We start from the raw sequence: 23876 nt of genomic DNA on the forward strand, positions 1-23876 counted from the left end.
ATGTGCTTAGCAATACAATCAGAATTGAGCTCAACCTTTCTGTTGTTAAGCAAGGCAGCTCTTACGTGACTTTTGCCCCATTTTACCACTCTGCTTGCCACACTTGTTAAGTGAATCACTGCTATTGTTAAATAAGTAGGGTGGTTGTTAAGCGAATCTGGCTTTGCCAATGACTTTTGCTTGTCAGGACACAAAAGGTGATCGCAGAACATACACACACACACACACACACACACACACACACACGGCTGGGACAATGCAACTATCATTAAATACATGCCAGTTGCCAAGCTTCCAAATTTCGTTCACATGACCCTGAGGATGCTGCAACAGTCATGCGAAAAATGATCATAAAATCCTTTTTTCCGTGCCTTTGTAACTTTGAATGGTCACTAAATAAATGGCCGTAAGTCAAGGACTAGCTGTATTTCCATGGAGAAGTACTCTGTAAAGTAAGGAAGTACAGCAGGAAGAAAGCACTGGTAGAAATTACACAGTTATGTTCTAGGATTCAAGCTGTATTTTATTATTTTGTATTTAAGAAAAAGAGACAAATAAAGTGTTAACATATTTACTCAGAAAATCCAAAAGAAAAAGAAAAAAACAGCTTTTTAGCTAAACTGAACCATTTTTTTCTTTTTAAAATTGTATGTACAAAAAGGAAAATAAAAGAAAACAAATCATTAATCCAATTAGAACTGTTGGCATTTACTTTTTTAGATTTAAAATAGACGATATTAATTTAAGGGCACAAAACTATGTCTTAGGAATTTAAATTACCACGAAACCTTTTTTTTTTACTGCTTCTGCTCACTGGAAATGTAATTCTGATTAGGACAGTCTCATGGCATATGGTTCAACTCAGCCTCAGCATACTAAAATACGCTGAAATATGCCATCACTTGCTATTACTTTAAAAGTTTACATTTTGAAGTGCTAAATAAACTTGTTTCCCTTGGTAAATATTAGCTTAAGTAACGGAAACCTCCTCCCACCACCAATGAATAGAATTTCCCAGCCCTTCAGAGATCTACTTTTCTGGCTCTAATTCACTTAATCTCATTGCCGATAGGTTTGTTCATGCCAAAATGAATTGAATTGGAAGACAACTGCCAAACATTACTTAGAAGCACACTACTTTAAAAATATAGATAAAACGTTACTAAAGAAAACTGTGGATTAAATTTGAATGGAAGGAAAGAGGGCTTGCTACTAAGAGGCTCATAAAGCACTGGTTGATGTTTATGTACAGTACAAATATAAAAGATTAAGAACCACCCAAGATAGCCATTCCTCATTTCTTTACTTGTACAAGACAGAACTGTTCAAGAAATTAGAATAGAATAGAGCTGGAAGGGACCTTGAAAGTCTTCTAGTCCAGGCCCCTGCTCAAGCAGGAGAACCTATACCATTTCAGACAAGTGACTGTCTCATCTCTTCTTAAAACCCTCCAGTGATGGAGCACCCACAATTTCTGACGGCAAGCTGTTCCAAGCTGGTTAATTGTCCTCACTGTAGGAAGTTTCTCCTTAATTCCAGGTTGCTCCTCTCATTGATCAGTTTCCAACCATTGTTTCTTGTCCTGCCCTCTGGTGCTTTGGAGAATAATTTGACCCCCTCTTCTTGGTGGCAGCCCCTCAAATACTGCTATCATATCACCCCTATTTCTTCTTTTCTTTAGACTAGCCAAACCCAAGTCCTGCAGCCGTTCTTCAAGTTTCTTCAAGACCTGTTGTTCAAGTTTGCCAAGATCTTTTTGGATCCTGAGCTTGTCTTCTGGGGTGTTGGCTATTCCTGCCAGTTTAGTGTCATCTGCAAATTTGATGAGTTCCTCTTCTATGTCATTTAAGAAGATATTAAAGAGTACTGGGCCTAAGACGGAGCTTTGTAGTACCCCACTGCTTACCTCTCTCCGTGTCGATGTGGTACCATTGAGCACTACTTGTTAAGTACGGTTTGTCAGCCAGCTACAAATCCATCTGGTGTTGTTGTCTATTCCATCTTTTGCTAGCTTACCAAGGAGTAGGTTGTCGTCTACTTTGTCAAATGCCTTACTGAAGTCTAAGTATACTACATCCACAGTATTTCACTGGTCTATTAGTTTACTTACTTTGTCGAAGAATGAAATAAGATTGGTTTGGCATGATCTGTTTTTAACAAACCCGTGCTGGCTAGTAGTTATAACTTTGTTTGCTTCTAGCTGTTCACAGATCTGTTTTTTGATTATCTTTTCCAGGATCTTCCCAGGTATTGGTGTTAAACTGATTGGTCTGTAGTTTCCTGGGTCTGTTTTTTTTTCTTTCCTTTCTTGAAGATGGGAACCACATCAGCCCTTTTCCAACCCTCAGGTACTTCCCTGGTGCCCTAGGATTTTTGAAAGATATGGTGCAATGGTTCAGAAATAACACCTGCTCCTTCAGAATTCTGGGGTGTAATCTGTTGGCCCCAGTGATTTATATTTATCAAGGTTAGATAGGTGTTCTCTTACCATTTTCTTGCTTATTTTAATTTTTGTTTCTAGTTTGTCTTTTGCAGTAGTTTTTTTGGTAAGTTGGGCTATAATTTCTTTTTGTGTGAAGACTTATGCAAAGAATGAGTTAAGCAGCTCTGTTTTCTCCCTACTGCTTGTTACTTCCTTGCCATCTTCTCACTTTAGCACAGGGGTCCCCAACCTATGGTCTGTGGCCCGGTACCAGACTGTGGCCTGTTGGCCACAGGAATAGCTGGCGAGACCCCCCCCCACTCGTGGTAGTGCCGCCGCGTGGGTACTAATATTACAATAATATCTTTAAAAAGCAACGTGGTGTCCGGGTTACAATAGTTCCATTTCAGACAAATATATATTATTACAAATCTCCAAGTTATTACAATCAATACTTCCTCTCTCTTTTTCCCTTTAATACATACTATCTCTTATCTAAATTAACATATTTCTTATTGCTACCCATGTCATTTAATAGGTGTGTGTGTGTGTGTGTGTGTGTGTATAAAACTTTAATATATTTCATATTTAAACATTCCATCTTTAACACATCAAACACCTTATCTATTTTTCTAGTTTTAATTTTACATTGATATTGAAATTAAAACATTTAAGATTTCTCATTTTCATATTGCTAAATAACCTCCTTTCCCTTTACACAATTTCCTTCAATGCCTCGTAATGTAATGCAGTTCTTATTTATCTCATTTCCATATCCATATCAATTATACAATATTTAGAATAGTAGTCATTAAAATAGCAATTTGTAAGGAGGAGAGAAAAAAAAGGGGAGGACAATATAATATTCTTGTTTCTCATTTATAGTTTCCACATGTTAAAAATTAACCAAAATTTCTTCCATTTCAACATCCTTTCATGTCTCTACATCTAAGTATATTAATTACATTCTATCATTTTTAGCATATATACATCTTAACCCATGTTATTTAAAAAACTCAATATTTCAATATTAGTATTCATACATATGTATTTTATTTTAATTTTTATTTTAGTTAATCAGTATTTTTATCTACTCATCAAAACAATCTGTCATAATCCCAATACAATCCTGTCTATTTTGATATTATGTATTTCAGGCCTCTTAAAAATGTTCATATTTCTTCAATCTTATTCTTGCTTTCTTCCTTTGCCATGTCATTTTACGCTTCTTTGCCTCAGGGTCATCAAAGCATTCTTGTATTACTATATCATATTGAAGTGGCCCTCCAGTCTCCACCTTTGAAGGATTGAAGAACCTGCCAACAGCACCAAATCTTCTCATTATTTTCACCTCTTGATATAATTGTCCTCGTGCAAATAAACTTCCTTCCATTATGTTCTCCATTACAATCTTCAAAAACCTGTATTTGTTGAATATTTAATTCTTCTGCCAATGTATTTGATTGTTCAATTTCTTCTGTTAAGTTCTGTCCCAATAAGAAACTTTTTTTTATTGTCCTTGATTTCTGTTGCAAGTCTTTGTTCCTCCTGAGTCTTTGCTTTTCTGACTTCATCTTTGCATGTTCTGTCTGTCTGCTGATAATCAGCCTTAGTTATGTGGCCCTCTTTCCCTTTTTTGTACTTGTCCTTTTTGTCATTCAGTTTGTCAAAGAGATCTTTGTGCAGCCATGCTGGTTTCTTCTTGAATTTCTTGTTTTTCTTTTTCAGTGGTATTTTGCTTTTATGGGTTGCATTTTTCAGAGTTTCCCATGCTTCTTGAGTTGTTTTCCCCTTTAGGATTTTCATCCATGGAATCTTTCCTAGGTTTTCTCTGTGTTTGTTAAAATCAGCTCTTTTGAAGTTTAAGACACTGGTTGGATTATTTTCTATTGATTGTGTTTGCATTATTTTGAATTCCAATATGATGTGGTCACTTTCACCCAAGGTTCCAGCAGCTTCAACTCCCTCTATCATTTCTTTTCTACTAGTAAGAATTAGATCCAGTATAGCTTTACTTCTAGTTCCCTCCTCCACCTTTTGGATGACAAAGTTGTCAGCTAGGTTGGTTAGGAAACTGTTTGATCTCCCATTCGCTGCAGAGTTTGCCTCCCAGTTTATATCTGGATAGTTGGAACTGTAGCTGTTGGTCTCCAAAATTATTCTCCCTTTGAATCCATTTTTCCCCACTACCATTTGCCTTCCTGTTGTTTTATTTTTTTTCCATCCTCCCACTCCAGAATTTACTTATAATGGACTACTAGATCATACCTAGTATTTAAAACAATACCATTTCAAGCAAAATCAGGCAATGCAAGGTTTGCTTTATGAAACATTACCACAAGGTGGAGCCTTATTAGTATAAATAATTTTACACTAAATATTTTATAAACCTAAATATTTCAGTGCAATAATTACTCTAAAATGGTTATAATCATTGTGGATATAAGTGCATTAGAGAAACCTACCAGCTCTTAAACAATCGTGGCCAAAATCAAAGTTGAAAATCAAAGTCAAGTTGAAAGTCAAAGTTACTTAATACTTGGATGAGAAACTAGCAAGAAGTATCAGGTTTGTAAAAATTTTGGCAGATTAGACTGGAAAGTCAAAAAACACTTCTAGAAGAATACAACGGGAAATTACTTTTGTATTGTGATTAATATGGAACATTTTTATTAAGTTAGTAGGATTTAAGCTTAACTTTAGACTTTTATCTGTTCTTAGCTCTTGTCAGTTCTTTGTTGGACACACTTCCCAATTTGGGATGGTAAAAAGCAAACTTTGAGCATATAAGTTTCCAAGGTCAATCCCTGGCAATGGTCTAGGAAAGGAAATCAAATGGTTATGAGCATAAAAGGCTTCATTCTAGAACATAACTAAGGGCTGCTGAATACCTTGTTACGTTATACATATTGCCTTCTAAAAAGATGTCAAATTGAAGGATAGGTTTGGCCCATGAAATGCTACCCACGTGCTAACTAACTTGCTATTAAATTTACCAGAAATTGCAGAACATTGCCTCCAATACTGCTCTCAAAGGTAGTAGGAACTAAAGTTAGTTCAATTATCATATTAAAAAAAAGCTAAAACATATATTTTAAGCTGGATTTATTTACCTGGCAACACCGCCGTAATCAAGGCCTTCTTCCCCACGAAATTTTATCATTAATCTCTTCCATAGGTCTTTCGGTCTCATCTTCATGACTTGTCTATAAGACTCCTGCAATTACATTAGGTACCTATGAGCCGAATACTTCGTATGTTTAACTAGACTGTACAAAATTTACACTACTGCCTTAATTAATAAAGTTTTATTCTTGATTGTCAGATCAGTAAAAATGCTATTAGTGTTCAGAGATAATGCTTGCATAAGTTTTATAAATTCAAGTACATATGGTATGTTCTGTTCAGTACCTGGTTTACTTAAGGAAAAAAAGGTATATCTTTTATGTCTTTTATGTTTTATAGGAAACCTATACTCTTCTAATATAATTTCCACAATTCCTGCAATATCCCCAGAAATCATCCTACAAAATTATCTTGTTTGGTCTTATTTATTCTAATCTAAGTCCTATCAATTCAAGAAAAATAACTTAATTCTGAAAAAGACTGTAGAAAAACATAAACAAATTAATTTCAGACGTTACCAGAAGGATGCTGTCTCCATAAAATCACAAGCCCCTACTGAATCTCAAAATACAGGCAGTTCTTGACTTACAACCACAACTGAGCCCAAAATTTCTGTTGCTAAGCAAGACAGTTGCTAAGTGAGTTTTACCCCATTTTATGAACTTTCTTGCCAGAGTTGTTAAGTGAATCTCTGCAGTTGTTAATAACACAGCTATTAAGTGAATCTGGCTTCCTCAATGACTCTGCTTGTCAGAAGGTTGCAAAAGGTGATCACATGACTCCAGGACACTGCAACCATGATAAACACATGCCAGTTACCAAGCGTCTGAATTCTGATCATGTGACCATGGGGATACTGCAATGATCGTAAGCGTGAGAATAGCGATAGGTCACTTTTTTGTGTGTCCCTGGAACTTTGAATGGTCATTAAACAAATGGTTACAGGCTAAGGACTACCTGTATGCATTGTAACTCAGTAACGCCTCCATTTGTAGTGCAAAATCCCAGATCACCATAATAATAGGTACTGTCTTTTATTTTAATTCAGCAATAATTTATAATTCTCACATTACCTCAAAAATTTCTTCCCTGGAGACCTCTATACGACAGTGTCCAGCTTGGGGCTGCTGCTGGGAGAGCTCTTGCCTCAAAATCTTGAGTTTTTGTACTAGATCTCGTTTATACCTTGGCACAGTGAGACATTCAGCCTCGTCTGAAAGCTGGCAGAGCGAAACAACTTGTTGCTGCTGTTGTGGCTGGTCTTTAAGTTGATTTTGACGGCTGAAAAGAAACAGAGCGACATTGACTTTCAAGATTCCAAGACTTCCAGTTGTTCTCATTTCCACGACTTCCACTAAATACATGTGAGCTAACACGTTGGAAAAAAATATATTCAGTCTGCTAGTCTATCAACATTCTCTTGAGGAGCCTGGAAGAGCACATACCTCTGCTTCTTTTAATACTGAACATTTCTAATAGTTTATGGGCACTGTTACTCAAAATGTCTCAAACTGCCCTATTTTTCCAAGATGTTTAGGTGTGTCAAAACACAATCTAAAAGGAGGATACCATCATGCATTTTAATTGCTTTACCTGAAAAGTTAATTTACAAAAATGCTGGTAGACAGAGTCTGGCTAAGATGCTATCCACTGTACCTGAATTTGTCTTAACCACAGGAATGTAGGCAACTTTACAATTGGCACAGATAAATGAATATTTTCACTAGCTATTAAGAAAAGTGTTTTAAAAATATGTTCAGACAGTGAGGGATGAAAACATGATATATTCAAGGTAGGACCTTCTGACATTTTTTTATAGTTACAAACTCATGCCAAAATGTGCAGCATTTTAGTAGAAAGAACATGATTTCAGAATAAAAGTTTTGCTAAGAAAAATGTCTAAATCTGATTGTTTAAAAGACTATATAAAATGTCAGATGGAACTGTGAAAGTAATATAGTTCTTAGTAGCCACAATGTGGAGAAACATAATTCATTGCCACTTCCAATTATTAGCAGAAGCCAGTGATAAACAGAGTCAACCTTGTCAATCAAATTCATTAATTTTACTAGAAACAAGAGGCAAATATAGATGGAACACAATAATTCTGATAAGTAAAAGAGCACAACCATGATTATATTATCAAAATGTTGATAAAAAATTCAGTAAAGACTTAAACAAATAAACACATGGGTAAGTCCATTCATAGACAAGATGACCCTCAATTTTTAACCAAAATATGAAGAAAAATTATATTCTCACATAAAACTCTTGAAATTTAGTGTGTCATAATTTTCACAATTGGCTTATCCACAGTTGGCACATTTTTGTGGCATTTTGGTTACAAATTCAAACACTGACTTATCTGCAAATGATCTTATACATGAATATATAATCTTAATAAGAATTACCATATATATTCACAGATAAGCCAAACCTAATTTTAGGGACGTTTTCAATTAACTGTTAGGTTAAAAATGAAGAGGGACGCGGTGGCTCAGTGGGTTAGGACGCTGAGCTTGTCGATCAGAAGATCGGCAGTTTGGCGGGTCGAATCCCGAGTGCCGCGTAGCAGAGTGAGAGCCTGTTACTAGTCCCAGCTTCTGCCAACCTAGCAGTTCGAAGGCACATAAAAATGCAAGTAGAAAAATAGGGACCACTACGGTGGGAAGGTAACAATGTTCCATGCGCCTTTGGCGTCTAGTCATGCCGGCCACATGACCACGGAGACGTCCTCGGACAAGCGCTGGCTCTTCGGCTTTGAAACGGAGATGAGCACCGGCCCCTAGAGCTGGAAACGACTAGCACGCGTGTGCGGGGGAACCTTTACCTTTACCCTTTAAAAATGAAGAGAGCAAATAATAGTGGACTTAATTTATAAATTTTCAACCTACTGTTTATTTGTAATTATTTATATAACTTTGTAAGTGCTTACATCTTTGTTAGCATCTGAGGATACTTAATAAAATTTAAAGAATATCAGGAATTCAATGTATCACTCATTAACTCACATCTATAGTTCATAAAAGTTAATGTCTATTGGTCAAGACTGCAATCCTAATCAGGATTAGATTTCATCAGACAGCACCATTTGACTAGTAATAGCTTGTGCTGGGAATGCAAGTCATTTAGTGTTGTTTCTTCTTTTTAACCCTTATCTGGTTAATATAGTTGCAAGAATCATATTAGAGCTCTCTAGTTTTAATTCTCAGATTTTTCTGTGTTATGCTATGAGAACCCTGCTATAAACTAAATAATAATCACTGATTAATGGAATAAGAATGTTTAGACAGCATCATAAGGGATGAAAGTGTATTGTTCATTAAGTGTGTTGTTCATTACAAACAGATGGTTGTTTCTCTTGTAATTGACATTTTCAGTACCAGGCATGGGCCATGGCACCCAAGATGCCTTGTTTACTGTCACCAGATGGTTTGCCAACCATGCTTACTAATATCAAAAAAACCACTGTTGCCAACCTGGATTCAAAGCCAACATAAACCAGAAGAGTTAGGTCAAGACATCATCAACAAATGCTTTCTTCCTCCATTCTTTACTTTATGCCAAGTAATAAAAAACTGTGGCTGCTGTTTTTAAACTTCATTCTGGCTTACAGAATTTTCTATTCTTCTAGCCACACGTTTTCTGCTCTCAGCAGTCATAACTAGCAATTCTACTTTACCCTCAGTTTAAAAATAAGATTATGTATAAACTTATCTGCTTTAAGAGGAATGGCAAAAGAACTCATGAAGCATTTCTCAGGAACTGGTAGAATTTCAACTGGATTTTTAAAAATAGGTTTTTTTTTAATATTCTCAGGAGTCAACCATATTTAAATTATTATAGTTAGAAATTAAAGGAATAAATTAAAGGTAGCAAATGTGATATGTCAAATGCTCCAGCCTTTTGGAAGAGTGTCCCCACTCCAGAAGTTATTTAGCCTGCCTTTAAATATATGGATTTTTATTGTTATTTTTTATCCCACCTTTATTACCTTATAAGTAACTTACAGTGGCAAACATACCTAATACTATTTTATTTTATTTATTTTAATTTATTTGCTCATTTCAAAGCAACTCTGGGTGGCTTTCAGCATTAAACCCATAAAAGATAAATATCTTTAAAACAATAAAAATAGAATTACAATCAAAGATAAAAATATACTTTAAAAATGGGGGCAGGATGTGGGGATGTAGGTGGGGTTGCCTCTTAATTTGACAACCACCTCCACTGTGACGTTCCCCCAAAAGGGCTCCAAGCCATCTGGCAGTGCCAGGTCTTCACGTTCTTGTGGAAAGTCAGAAGGATAAGAGCCGATCTCAGCTCAGGGAGTAAGATGTCCCAAAGGGCAGGAGCCACAGCAGTGAAGACCCTTCTCCCGGACCCTGCCTGCCAAAATTCCTTGACTGGTTTTCTCCACAACAACAACCTTGTGAGGTGAGTTGGGCTGAGAGAATGACTGGTCCAAAGTCACCCATCTGGCTTTCATGCCTAAGGCAGGACTAGAACTCCACCAGGCTCCAGCTTTCTAGCCAAATGCATTAAATCCCAGACCAAACTGGCTCTCCAGTTATTGAGTCTGGAAGTGGACTACCCTTTGGGTGAGGGTTTTTCCCCAGCACTAATGTATATATATGTTATTTTGCATAATGGTTCAATATAGTTTTAACATGTAGTCTTTATTGATTTTTACTGTTTTGATAATGTACTCTGCCCTATATCACGTATTTACTTACTTAAACACATAGACACTCATAACTGGTTTTCAATATACAGAAACAGCCAGCTTCCTCTTTAGTGCAAATATGAGAAGAAAACATTTTCATTTATCCTATATAGTATAATAAAAGAACAAATGCTACATAAAATTTATCAGATACTATATTTTGCTGATGACACTCCTAGCTGAATTTCTGAAATCCTTTCATAATGAAAAACAGATGCATAAAGGGGAAAAATAAAGTATGTAGCTTGGGAAGTGCAAAAAACAGACTGTGATTTTAGAACCTGACAAATAGAACATTCCTTCTATTGCCAGAAGCCTAATTTGTTAAGCTATTTTGTTAGTCTATATATGAAACACAAATTATATTCTATACAGATTGCTAGTCATAAAATGCCTATTTTTAAGTCTTTGGAAAGTGCTTGATATTTGCTCTAGATAACAGATAGAGACTGCTGTAATATCACGTTGGTCAATAAATAAATAAACCAGATTTAAACAGCTATGCAAACCAAAAGATTTTCTAAAAATTTGTAATTACATTTTAAAACAGGTATATAAACATCAAGTATTTTTAGATAATTTTTAACCTGCTTTAGGTTCACCTAACCAAGAAATTCATCTCCCAGAGCCCTATTCCCAAATATTGTTCTATGAAAACATAGTTTAAATATTTTTTTTAAAAAGAGTCTCAAGTGGACATGTAACTATTTCCCATATAGAGTATGCAGAACGAAGCTGGCAAAGCAGAAGCCAGCAGTTCCCCGACTATTACCTCAATACAGATCATGTATCTTCCAAGGCAATCAAGAGAATGGATAGCTATCTACTGACTTGGAAAGACAGAGGGAAAAGCCTAGAATTTAAACCCTGAACCTATATAACCACTTTAATTTCAATATACTGAAGTGGATAAATCTTCCACGAGTATATTGTTTTATTCTTATCTGCAATAAACAGATTAATCAAGCTGAGTCATGTCTGTGAGGCTTTTATTAAGAAAAAAAAAGTAGAGAAAAATAGTTCCTGAATTGGGTGTTAAATATCGAGTGAGTTAAAATTTACAGTTGGTATATAAAGGTACAATATTCTAGGAAGATCTGAAATAATAATTGTGTCTAGACCAGCGCCCCCCCAATCTTTTGGGCACCGGGGACCAGTTGCGTGGAGAGAGGTTTTTCAACAGACCAGAGGGGTGTGTGGTTTTGCATGCTGCCTGTATCCCATGAATGAGGCTTCACTTGTTTGCATGGACCAGTTTCGGGCATGTTGCAGCCCAGTGCCAGCCCACAGACTGGGGGATGGGGACCTCTGGTTTAAACAACAGCAAATTTTGCTTAACTTTTGCTCTTGGGAAGAACAGAAGTGTTAAATGCAGGAGCAAAATTGGAAAATCTCTGGTGCAGAAAAAACAATTTTATTGGATTAAAAATGCTTCCTTAGGTCCCTCCGTTTCAATTCTATCAAGAGAAAATCAATATTATCTTATATTTTGATTTAAAACAATGTAAGATGTTAATTTTCTTAGAAAGAATGTAATCAGATAATCCTGAAAAATTCCCATCTGGGTTAGGAGATTTTTAGCCTGAAAATATAAATCATACTTTACTACTAGAAAGCCAATTTCAATTAGCATAGAGAAATTGTCTCATATTGTATATAAATTAGTATTATATATTTAAGGCAAGTACCAATCTTCCAAAATTGAAAATGACATTGAATCTCATTTTTCCCCCTTTTCCCCTTTCTTTCTGTGCTTCATGTGTATTCATTCTTAAGTTTTTCTATTTTAATTTGGACAGATGCAAAAGAAATTAAGGAGAAACTTGGCTGTTATGAATAGAAGAAATACAGAACATGTTTTTCTAACAGTAAAAATAAAATATAACCAATGATTAATAACAATGGTAACATTACTAACATCTCTTTACAAATCAGTGACATCAAATAGAACACAATTTTAATATGCTCTTTTCTAGAGCATTAGCCTCTATGACATAAGATAATCCACGCCTACAACAAATCAAACATTCTGCTGTAAATTATGTTAATCTAAAATGTACCTATAGAAATTAAAAAGCATAAGAGACTTTCCTTAATGCTACCTTAATGCTCTAAATGTTATTAGCCACATATTGGTGATATCAGTGACTACATTAACTCACTTTAGAACCAGGTGCAAATTAGCTGACAGTCGTGGATCTGTAAACTGTGTCGTCCTGTTGTTATGGTCAACAAAATAAACTCTGCCTGTGGCTGTATTTCGGATTTCCCATCCAGGAGGCAAAGGCCCAAGCTCTTCACAATTGATGTTGCTAAGATCCCTGCAAAAACAAATATAAATGAGGAATATCTCAGCATAGGCCTTCTGAGCCAAACAGACAGAAATGTAACATAACAATTCCATGAAGTCTGTATGTACGCATTGTTTCAGAAACATTATCTCTTCAGTTTGAATCTCTATTCCCTGGGAGTAAGTCCATGAAAGTAAAAGAAAAACATGCTCTTAGAAAGACACTGCCTTGGAAACACTGTTATCACACAAAAGCTATACAGTTTTTTAAAAAATAAAATATTCCTGTAATCAGCGTGATTCCTACTAGAAATTTAAGTACTTAAAGGCCACTCTCTTACTATAGGAGTTTAATACTGATTTTATCTTTAGTTATAATTTTAACTTTTTAATTTTTAAGGATAGCTGAAATGCTTTTTCTAAAGCTGAAAACAGACCTTATTTTCCATAAATTTTATATAAGCTTGCAGTGTACCATAGGTGACTTTAACTCACCATGCAGACTAATCATGAGCTACAGTGACAAGCTCTAGATGAATACAAGTTTTCTCAATATACTATGATTAAAATCTTTTAATGTTTGTAAAAGAAGCCTTCCATTTACTTTTTTTTCATTATTTATTCATATTATTATTCACATTATTTCTATATCCTTCACTGTACGTGTTTTACTTCCCACCCTCAGAACAAATTATGTGAAGTAGGCTAGATAAGACACAGCAAGCAATCCAAGATTTTCACACTACACTTCATAAATCCATCGGGACCTGAACATGGCTCTCCACAGTCCTAGCACAATGCTTTAACTATTACATCATTTACCGAATAAAAAAATAGGGAAGTTAGCTTTAAGTGTGTAAACTGAATGTTAAAGAAAAAAATAAACTATACAATTTTGATTTTAACGCACTTACTACAAGTTTTATACTTTAAAAGTTAATATTGGAAATCTGTTCGAGTGACGAGACCATCTTCAGTTCTCAAGACCTCGTAGGTCTCCATATATCTCCTTTGGAGATTTCTTGGAATTTTAAGGGTACACAGAGGACTGTAAAGAGTGGGGAACCTGCCTCGCTCTTAAATCCACTGACAAAAGCCATTACATTAGCAGAAAATCTTCACTGATTTGACTTTCTTTGGTAAGAAAATTGGAGTCAAGTAAGTAATAAATTTAGGTTTTAATTAATTTCATTTCTGACCAAAGAAAAATCTTATTCAAACCCCCTATTAGGCATGTAATACATCCTTTTTCAGATATAAAGATTCGGCCCATGCTATTCTCTTCTTTATAAATGAAAACAGGGATTTTTTAGAATGCATTGTTTTCTGAACCACGTTCTGAATTTGAGTTCTATAGAATCACACGACACACACCAGGCAAGTGTACAATTACTTGAAATTTGTGTGCTATTTTGCATTTTATTTGTGAGGGGGCTTTACTTAATTTCCAGCATCAATGAAGATACATTATTTTCTTACCGAGGTACACGGGGATCGTGCCATGTGCTTACACCGGTTTGAGTATGTAGGAAATACACTTGCCCTTGCTGAGTTGTCCTTTGCTCTGTTTGGGAAATTATCAATGCAAAATCAGAAAGTTCAAAATATTGTTTCCTTTTCTAAAAAAAAAGTCCCCCAGATCTCCAGTTATCATTGATAATCTAGACATAAATGTTACAATCTATGTAACTTCTCCTTGCAATGCTCCATTTTGGTCTTTTCTAGAACAGCTATCAGAAGTTCCAGACTGGGACTACTTTGAAGAGTTTGGCTAAGCGAAACTGGGGTAATTTTTTATACATTTTCCTAACCTTTATTCTGTTTCTGTGTTATATTTTTAACTGTTGTTAACCTTCCCAGGGCCAGAATATTGGAAAAATTTTAAAAAAATACTTGTTTGAATGAACTTTTTTTTACAGTATAATATTAGAGGGTTAGCTTTAGAGGACTTCCATCCATACACAACTGCATTTTTCACTTTGGGATAAATCCAAAGGATAGTGGCTATTCATAAATACACAAAGATACATAGATGTGTATTTACGTGGGAAAAAGACCAGAGATGCTTTAAAAAAAAACCCTAACTGAACCTCATCGGAACACAAGCAATATCTTCCAGGGTAATTTGCTTCTGTTTTCCCATTGCATCTTTGGTATTTTTAGAAATCCCTTGGACAATAGCTGAAAAGCTGCTAGACTTTAGGAGAGCAGCAGGGATAGCACTGTGTGTTCTGCTGGCCTCCCAACCTTGTTACCCCAATTCCTGTCCAGATCCAGCTTCTTCTCCAATCTCCCTTGAGACTTGCCTGTCTGTCACAGGATAAAGACATTTGCAAGGGTGGGGTACAAGAAGAAAAATAGGAGAAAGAGACTTTTAAAGCTGTTCTCCTATGCAGGCACAGTTACTTTTATTCCACTGAAGAGACTGGAAAAATACAGAGCAGTCGGCACACAATACAGAAATGGGGAAATGAAGACTCTCCAATATCTGTAATAAGTGTTTGAATGCAGAATACAGGTAGTCCTCGACTTACAACCAGTTATTTAGTGACCATTTAAAGTTACAACAACACTGAAAAAAGTGACTTGGACTTAGAGGACTCCAGGGCACAAATTTTTGAGATAATGTGAGGATTATAAATTAATGCAGAACTAAACTGGCAATTAATGCAGAACTAAACTGGCAATCCCTTCATGGATTACTGCCTTGTCGTGGCGAAGGGGCTTGCGTAATTCAATGAAGCTATGAGCTATGCCGTGCAGGGCCACCCAAGACGGACAGGTCATAGCCGAGAGTTCTGACAAAACGTGATCCACTGGAGAAGGAAATGGCAAACCACTCCAGTATCTTTGCCATGAAAACCCTATGGACAGTACCAAAAGGCAAAACGATATGACGCTGGAAGATGAGCCCCTCAGGTCGGAAGGCGTCCAATATGCTACTGGGGAAGAGCAGAGGGCTAGTACTAGTAGCGCCAGAAAGAATGAAGCGACTGGGCCAAAGCCGAAAGGACGCTCAGCTGTGGATGTGTCTGGTGGTGAAAGGAAAGTCCGATGCTGTAAAGATTTTTTCTCCATAGGAACCTGGAATGTAAGATCCATGAATCAAGGAAAGCTGGACGTGGTCAAACAAGAGATGACAAGACTGAACATCGACATCTTAGGTATCAGCGAACTAAAATGGACAGGAATGGGTGAATTTAATTCAGATGACCATCAGGTATACTACTGCGGGCAAGAATCCCTCAGAAGAAATGGAGTAGCCTTCATAGTCAATAAAAGAGTAGGAAAAGCAATACTGGGATACAATCCTCAAAATGACAGAATGATCTCAGTTCGAATCCAAGGTAAACCATTCAATATCACAGTAGTCCAAGTCTATGCCCCAACCACCAGTGCTGAAGAGGATGAAATTGACCGGTTCTATGAAGCCCTACAGCACCTTATAGAACTAACACCAAAAAATGATGTCCTTATCATCATGGGGGATTGGAATGCTAAAGTAGGAAGCCAAAAGATAACTGGAATAACAGGCAAGTTTGGCCTTGGAGTACAAAATGAAGCAGGGCACAGGCTGATAGAATTTTGTCAAGAGAATACGATGGTCATAGCAAACACTCTTTTCCAACAACCCAAGAGACGGCTTTACACATGGACATCACCAGACGGTCAACACAGAAATCAGATTGACTATATGCTCTGCAGCCAAAGATGGAGAAGCTCTATACAGTCAGTAAAAACAAGACCAGGAGCTGACTGTGGCTCAGACCATGAGCTTCTCCTTGCAAAGTTTAGGCTTAAACTGAAGAAAGTAGGGAAAAGCACTAGGCCCCTCAGGTATGAATTAAATCATATCCCTGTTGAATATACAGTAGAGGTGACGAATAGATTTAAGGAATTAGATCTGATAGACAGAGTGCCTGAAGAACTATGGACAGAGGTTCGCGACATTGTACAACAGGTAGCAACCAAAACCATCCCAAAGAAAAAGAAATGCAAGAAAGCAAAATGGCTGTCTGAGGAAGCTTTGCAAATAGCTGAGGAAAGGAGGAAAGCGAAAGGCAAGGGAGAAAAACATAGATATGCCCAATTGAATGCAGAATTCCAGAGAATAGCTAGAAGAGATAAGAATGCCTTCTTAAATGAACAGTGCAAAGAAATAGAAGAAAACAATAGAATAGGGAGGACCAGAGATCTTTTCAAGAAAATTGGAGAGATGAAGGGAACGTTTAATGCAAAAATGGGCATGATAAAGGACCAAAATGGCAGGGACCTAACAGAGGCAGAAGAGATTAAGAAGAGGTGGCAAAATTACACAGAAGAACTATACAAGAATGAGCTTAACGTCCCAGATAATCACAATGAGGTGGTCACTGACCTCGAGCCAGACATCCTAGAATGTGAAGTGAAGTGGGCCTTAGAAAAGCTGAGCAACAACAAAGCTAGTGGAGGTGACAGTATTCCAGCTGAGCTATTCAAAATCTTGAAAGACAATGCAGTAAAAGTGCTACACTCAATTTGCCAGCAAATTTGGAAAACTCAACAGTGGCCACAGGATTGGAAAAGATCAGTTTACATTCCAATTCCAAAGAAAGGCAGTGCCAAAGAATGTTCAAACTATCGCACTATTGCACTCATTTCTCATGCTAGTAAAGTCATGCTTAAAATCCTACAAGCTAGACTTCAGCAGTATGTGGATCGAGAACTACCAGAAGTACAGGCAGGATTTTGAAGAGGCAGAGGAACTAGAGATCAAATTGCCAACATACGCTGGATCATGGAGAAAGCTAGGGAGTTCCAGAAAAACATCTACTTCTGCTTCATTGACTATGCTAAAGCCTTTGATTGTGTGGATCATAACAAACTGTGGCAAGTTCTTAAAGAGATGGGAGTACCAGACCATCTTATTTGTCTCTTGAGAAACCTATATGCGGGCCAAGAAGCAACAGTGAGAACTGGACATGGAACCACTGATTGGTTCAAAATTGGGAAAGGAGTCCGGCAAGGATGTATACTGTCGCCCTGCCTATTTAACTTATATGCAGAGCACATCATGAGAAAGGCAGGGCTAGACGAATCAAAAGTTGGAATTAAAATTGCCGGAAGAAATATCAACAACCTAAGATACGCAGATGATACCACTCTAATGGCAGAAAGTGAAGAAGAACTAAAGAGCCTCTTGTTGCGGGTAAAGAAGGAGAGTGCAAAACTTGGGTTGAAACTTAACATTAAGAAAACCAAGATCATGGCATCTGGCCCTCTCAATTCCTGGCAAATAGATGGGGAAGAAATGGAGGTAGTGACAGATTTTATTTTCCTGGGCTCCAAGATCACTGCAGATGGGGACTGTAGCCAAGAAATTAAAAGACGCTTGCTCCTGGGGAGGAAAGCCATGGCAAATCTAGACAGCACACTAAAAAGCAGAGACATCACCCTGTCAACAAAAGTGCGTATAGTCAAGGCTATGGTCTTCCCAGTTGCAATGTATGGCAGTGAAAGCTGGACCATAAGAAAGGCTGAGCGCCAAAGAATTGAGGCCTTTGAACTATGGTGCTGGAGAAGACTCCTGCGAGTCCCTTGGACTGCAAGGCGATCAAACCGGTCAGTCCTAGAGGAGATCAATCCTGACTGCTCTTTAGAAGGCCAGATCCTGAAGCTAAAACTCAAATACTTTGGCCACCTAATGAGAAGGAAGGACTCACTGGAGAAGAGCCTAATGCTGGGAAAGATCGAGGGCAATAGAAGAAGGGGACGACAGAGAATGAGGTGGCTGGATGGAGTCACTGAAGCAGTCGGCGTGAGCTTAAATGGACTCCAGAAGATGGTAGAGGACAGGAAGGCCTGGAGGAATGTTGTCCATAGGGTCGCGATGGGTCGGACACGACTTCGCAGCTAACAAAAACAACAACAAAACTGGCAGTGCCAATTATTGTGGCGATTATAGTGATCTGGGATTTTCCATTACAAATGGAAGAAAATGTTTAGGCATTATTGAGTTACAATGCATATAGGTAGTCCCTGACTTACAACCATTCATTTAGTGTCCATTCAAAGTTACAACAGCAGTGAAAAAAGTGACTTATTGCCCGTTTTCACACTTATGACCATTACAGCATCCCCATGGTCACATGATCAAAATTTGGACACTAGGCAACGGGCTCATATTTATGATGGCTACACTGTCCAGAGTCATGTGATCGTCTTTTGTGACCTTCTGACAAGCAACGTCAATGAGGAAGCCAGAGTCACTTAACAACTATGCTGCTAACATAACAATTTCAGTGATTAACTTAACAACTGTGGCAAGAAAGGTCGCAAAATGGGGCAAAAATCACTTAACATCTGTCTTCCTTAGCAATCGAAATTTTGGGCTAGATTCTGGTCACAAGTCAAGGACTACCTGTACTTTTCTATACTGAGATGTGAATCTGGGTAAGTTTAACAGGAATTTCTCATATGGAGGTTTCAATAATACAATATTCATCCTTGTTTAAAACAACAATGACTTTCTGCACAAAAGAAGAAATCCTGAAGTTACAAATATTCCCAGCTCAGACCTGCTAGTGAGTTCTATATATGTTAATAGATTCGGCAGATGGAGCCACTGAATGCAGAAATGGTACCTATCGGGCGTGTCTGCATGCTTACCAACACTGAGTGCCAACTAGATCAATACAGATTTTTAAATAAACAGTTAAGAGTTTTTTGGGGGCTGGGGAGACTTCTTTTCATTCCCTTCCCTTAAAAAGCATCATATATGCACAAATGCAAATGTATGCCCATAAACTTACAAACATAATTTAAATTTGATCAGAGAATCCCAATATTTTGATGGTCAATTAACAACTTTCTGGTATGTCAATGAAAACTCTCAGTCATCCAGGCAAAGGCATCAGAAGGTTGAATCATGGCAACTGGACTAATTAGTCCAGTTGCCATGATTCAACCTTCCGACAACTTTCTGGTATGGATTTTAAGATCTCAGAACTTGCTATTTTAAATAGCATATTTTGTAAAGAAATTCTATAACACAATCAAAATTCAAAGTGTACAGGGGAAAAAAAATCTATGTTAGAATAATAAAAGTTGAGTTCTGGTAGAATTGTGGTATCTGAACTAGAGTAAATACGTGTGTGTGTGTGTGTGTGTGTACGCGCACGCACACACACACACACACACACACACACACCTTATTTATTAAACTTATACCCTGCTACAATCAAATTATTTTTGGTAGTTTACATGTATATGACAAAATTAATATAGCAGAGCCAATTCTGGGTCGATCACCGGGACCAGAATTTCCGTCTTCTGAGCTTTCGGACCCATGCTATAGCCCTTCCTTAGGGAACTTCTCTCCAGCAGTGTGTGTTAGAGAGACGTTCCCTGAGATGGGCTCCAGCACAAGCCCAAAAGCTCGAAAGACGGAAACTCTGGTCCCGGTGATCGACCCCGATTGGATCCTAAAATAGTATCCTGGGACAGGTATATCTGCCTTCAAAATTAATATATCTGCAGGACAATTAATAACAATAGCATAACCCCCTTGACAGGTGTCACACATACTAAACAAATGAAAAGAGTAAAAGAGTTGGTGTACATATATGCATTCTGAAACAGAGAATACATAACATTAGTGACTTGTCTAAAGCGGTTACGGATTTCTAAATTTTTAAAAACGATATATCAAATGTGCCCATGTTCACCACAGACAAAGCTATCCTCATTAATCTTTGCAATGCCACAATATACCTCGTTAAAAAAAACCTAAAGTGCTCTTTGCCTAAAAATATTGATTCAAAATTATCCATTTTTATGATCACACTGGGTTGTAATGTAAGAGTTTTCTGGAGAGGAAAATGTTAGTGGTTAAAATATTTATTAACCACAAGGTCCCAGCATTATCCTTTGTGTTGCACAATTGCCAAATCATCATAGTTGGCACCAGCACTATAATCCAATTTTAAAAAAATAGTTCCCTTAAATGGGAAATTATACTTTCTCTCTTATTTATAAAAAGACAAGTAGATAGTTATACAATTTCAGGAAAACATACCATATCCCTCAGGTAGATCTGGAGGAGTATGCAGGTGAGTCCTGCTCATGTAATTCCTATGCCTCTGAGATCTAACTCTCCTTTCCGCTAGCCTGGGGTCAAATGACTGTCCACACGTTGCACCATTTATTCCTGTAACCGGTGTGTTCTCATCCACAAAGCAACTCAGAGGTCTGCCAGGACTGGAATATTCCGATGCTGGCCTAGGGAAAAACAACAGTCTTCGTTTCTTCTATCAAATGGGCATTACAGTCTAAAATTACAGAGTTTCAACTAACGTCTTAAGAAATACCAGTTTAAAAGCCACATTCTAATAAATAAAGTTTATTATTCACTTTTAATTAGATTAAAATCAGAAGCGGCACAAGATGGCTGGATGCTAGAGTGAAAGAGGGCACAAGTGTGGAGGACATTCTCTTGGATTATGGCAAAGCAAATTCTTGATAAATGCAGCATAGCCTCAGGCCTAATAAACAAATTGTCATTTGACAAATAGGCTACTCTTAGGCATCAACAGCCTAAGTCCAAACCGTTCTTTCACATGAACATGAACAGATTGGTAGATGGGTATAAAACATTCATAATGATCTGGCTGCAACATTTTACATCAGAAGCAGTTTCCACCTCAGCCCCCAGAGTAATTTTGCGTAAAGCATATTTCCAGTAACCCAGCCCTAAAATTATCACCACAAGGATTGCTGAGGCCAGATTAGTCCTGACAAGGAATGGTTACAGCTAGTAGTTAGAAAAAAGTTCTTCTCGCCAGAGAGACCACTAATGCCTCCTTTGATAATAGCAGTTCTAAAACTATCCCCACATTGTGCTTCACTCAGAAATGTTCATACTGTTTGCATTGTACTAAAAAGGGAACAAAGAAGACTTGGGGAAAGGGAAATGAGAGATCTGATTTCCTACATATTAGCAATAACTTAGTTGCCAACTTTACAACCAACAATAGAAGAATCAGGAAAATCCTGGTGTATTTATACTGGTGCAAAACTCCCCGTCTCCCATTCAACTGGAAGCAAAATAGGAATAATTTATTTAATACGCTGTCCAAACTGTTTCCCTTGTTTTTCCCTTTCCTAGGAAGGATATATAAACTAATAACAAACCCTGAGTCAATTTAATAAAAACCAGAGTTCTATAAAAAACAGTTGTCTTTATATATGACTCTTTACTCTTGTCAATTTTATTACTTATTATTGAACATTAAAAAATAAATTAATAATGACAAGGAAATCTAACAAAACAGGGATAAGCAACTGTTTTGATCCAATAGCATATGCAGAAGTTTGAGATAATGTTAAGTGTTCTAGCAAAATGACTGTTGCAGAGGGGAATAAAAAACAAACCCTCTCATTTATCTGAAAACTAGTTTGGATGCTCTGCCTCTCCAGATTCCCTGAAAAGGTTCTCATGAGCAAATATGTTCTATGTTTTTATGTGATAATGTAGTACATATTACAAATGTGAGAAAAAGCTCTAATTTGGGAGGAAAGGACATAATGTGGAACAACTGACTTAGAATTGGAGAATTTTTAGCACTGACAACCACTAGAGTTGTAGGCACGCCATACTTTTAGCTCTTTAAAAGAATGCTTACCGTGTTGGTCTTTCCCACTGTGTTGTTCGTGTGATATGATTCAAATACTGAATTCTTCCAGAAGCTGTCCTCCTTTCTTCCCAACTAAATATTTTTGTATTGAAAGAAAAGTGTATATTGTAAGAAGTGTGATTTTAAAATGTCTGAGCTCACAGTTATTTATTAAATAAGTTTATGTGATATTTTAAACTAGAATGCTTTCATTCTTTTTATCACTGCAAATATTAAGCACAAAGTAAAACAATGTTTGGGACATCCAATATATTATTTTATTCCAACTATCAAAAAATAAAATAAAACTTACCCATCAGGTAAATCATTGTCAAATAGTCTACTGCAATCAACAACTTGCCCTCCTGTGCCTATCCGATCTCTGGACTGAAGACTTACTATCAAAAACCAAAAGTCAAAATTAGAACATTATTATGGCTTATCCTGCATGAATCTTTTTGATTCAGTGATATACACATTTGAAATTTTGAAAACATATAGGATGCTCTTATCTTTTCATTAAAACTCCCTGAGGATTACTCCAAGAGAGTGGAAAGCAGTTTGATGAGATTCCAAAATACAGGTAATCTGACCCTGAAAATTTTAACTCAGTAAATAGGTATTCCTATAACCATGTCTATGTCACCTCAAGCTACAATCTTACACCTTCAATCTGTTCCTCATAGGTGCCTAGTAGAACACAAAACATACTTTGTTAGAAATGTTTACCTTAGTACAAAGATTGCTAACAGTATATTAATGGATGATTTATTGTGGAATGTGGATCTTGTTAATTCTGAAGCATCTAGCAACTTCCAGTATCAATATTACAACGTTACCTCCTTCCATATTCTTTTGGGAGAAACAATGACATAGTAATTCCATTTCTACCTAAAGAAGTAACTCCAAAATGTGATACTGAGGGAATATGTCAACGTTATAGGATCCTACTACAAGATTTTAGTTGTCTCCATGGTTCTGAATACCGGAATAAACTGGAAAAGGCAAAAGGGAGATGAAGCACCACCTCTTTGCTGATAACTTCTCATTCTCATTCAAATTCATGTGAAGGATAATGAAACTATACCAGGAGTAATAATAAACTGAACAAGGATCGGTAAGCAACAACTCAGTCCTGACAAGACTGAGTACCCGAGAATCAACAGATGCTTTGTTTCTTCACCGAATCTCCTTTAAGGACCATGAAAATGGGGAGTGGTGACCAGAAAAAGAGAGAGTTTTCTTGATTAACGTGCCAAGGTTGTAGAATCGTCTCCTCAAAGAAACTTGCCTAGTGACATTCTTATGGTTTGGCCTGGTCAGATATTTTGTTATCACATTATTTTCAACATGTCATTCTTTTTTTTGCTGTTTTCCCCCCCTGTATGCTATACCTTATTTTTATGTTCTTTCCTCCTATTCCCACCACTAAACGTTCTGCTTAAAGCTGACATACAATCTTGCCAGTAAAGATGAGCCTTTGGGAAGTTTAATTCACTGAACATGTGGACAATATAGAAAAGGGACTTCATATTTACCGTAAGTCAATTGCTAGGAATCAGATACTTCTGTGTAAAAGGCATCTCCATATCAGGGGTTTTATTTACCATATAATTTATTTATTTATTTATTTTATTTTAATTCCATTTATATCCTTCT

At 36.8% G+C, this 23876-nt stretch overlaps 1 protein-coding gene across 2 annotated transcripts in view; it reads right to left on the reverse strand.

Annotated features, from left to right (window-relative positions):
* Positions 1-23876, reverse strand: part of SMURF2 (SMAD specific E3 ubiquitin protein ligase 2) — a 93056-nt gene that overhangs the window by 19581 nt on the left and 49599 nt on the right. For both annotated transcript variants that reach the window (XR_014025109.1, XM_081317648.1), the window contains exons 6-12: positions 22531-22615; positions 22227-22310; positions 20621-20823; positions 14044-14128; positions 12437-12595; positions 6622-6829; positions 5536-5639 (exon numbers count right to left, since the gene is read on the reverse strand). Coding sequence is in view for 1 of the 2 variants with exons in the window: in XM_081317648.1 (XP_081173774.1) it covers positions 5536-5639; positions 6622-6829; positions 12437-12595; positions 14044-14128; positions 20621-20823; positions 22227-22310; positions 22531-22615 (928 nt within the window). In the remaining variant the exon portion in view is untranslated. The remainder of the gene's footprint in view (positions 1-5535; positions 5640-6621; positions 6830-12436; positions 12596-14043; positions 14129-20620; positions 20824-22226; positions 22311-22530; positions 22616-23876) is intronic.

The sequence above is a fragment of the Vipera berus genome, assembly GCF_964194415.1.
Source record: "Vipera berus genome assembly, chromosome: 2".
NCBI classification, from domain to species: Eukaryota; Metazoa; Chordata; class Lepidosauria; order Squamata; family Viperidae; genus Vipera; species Vipera berus.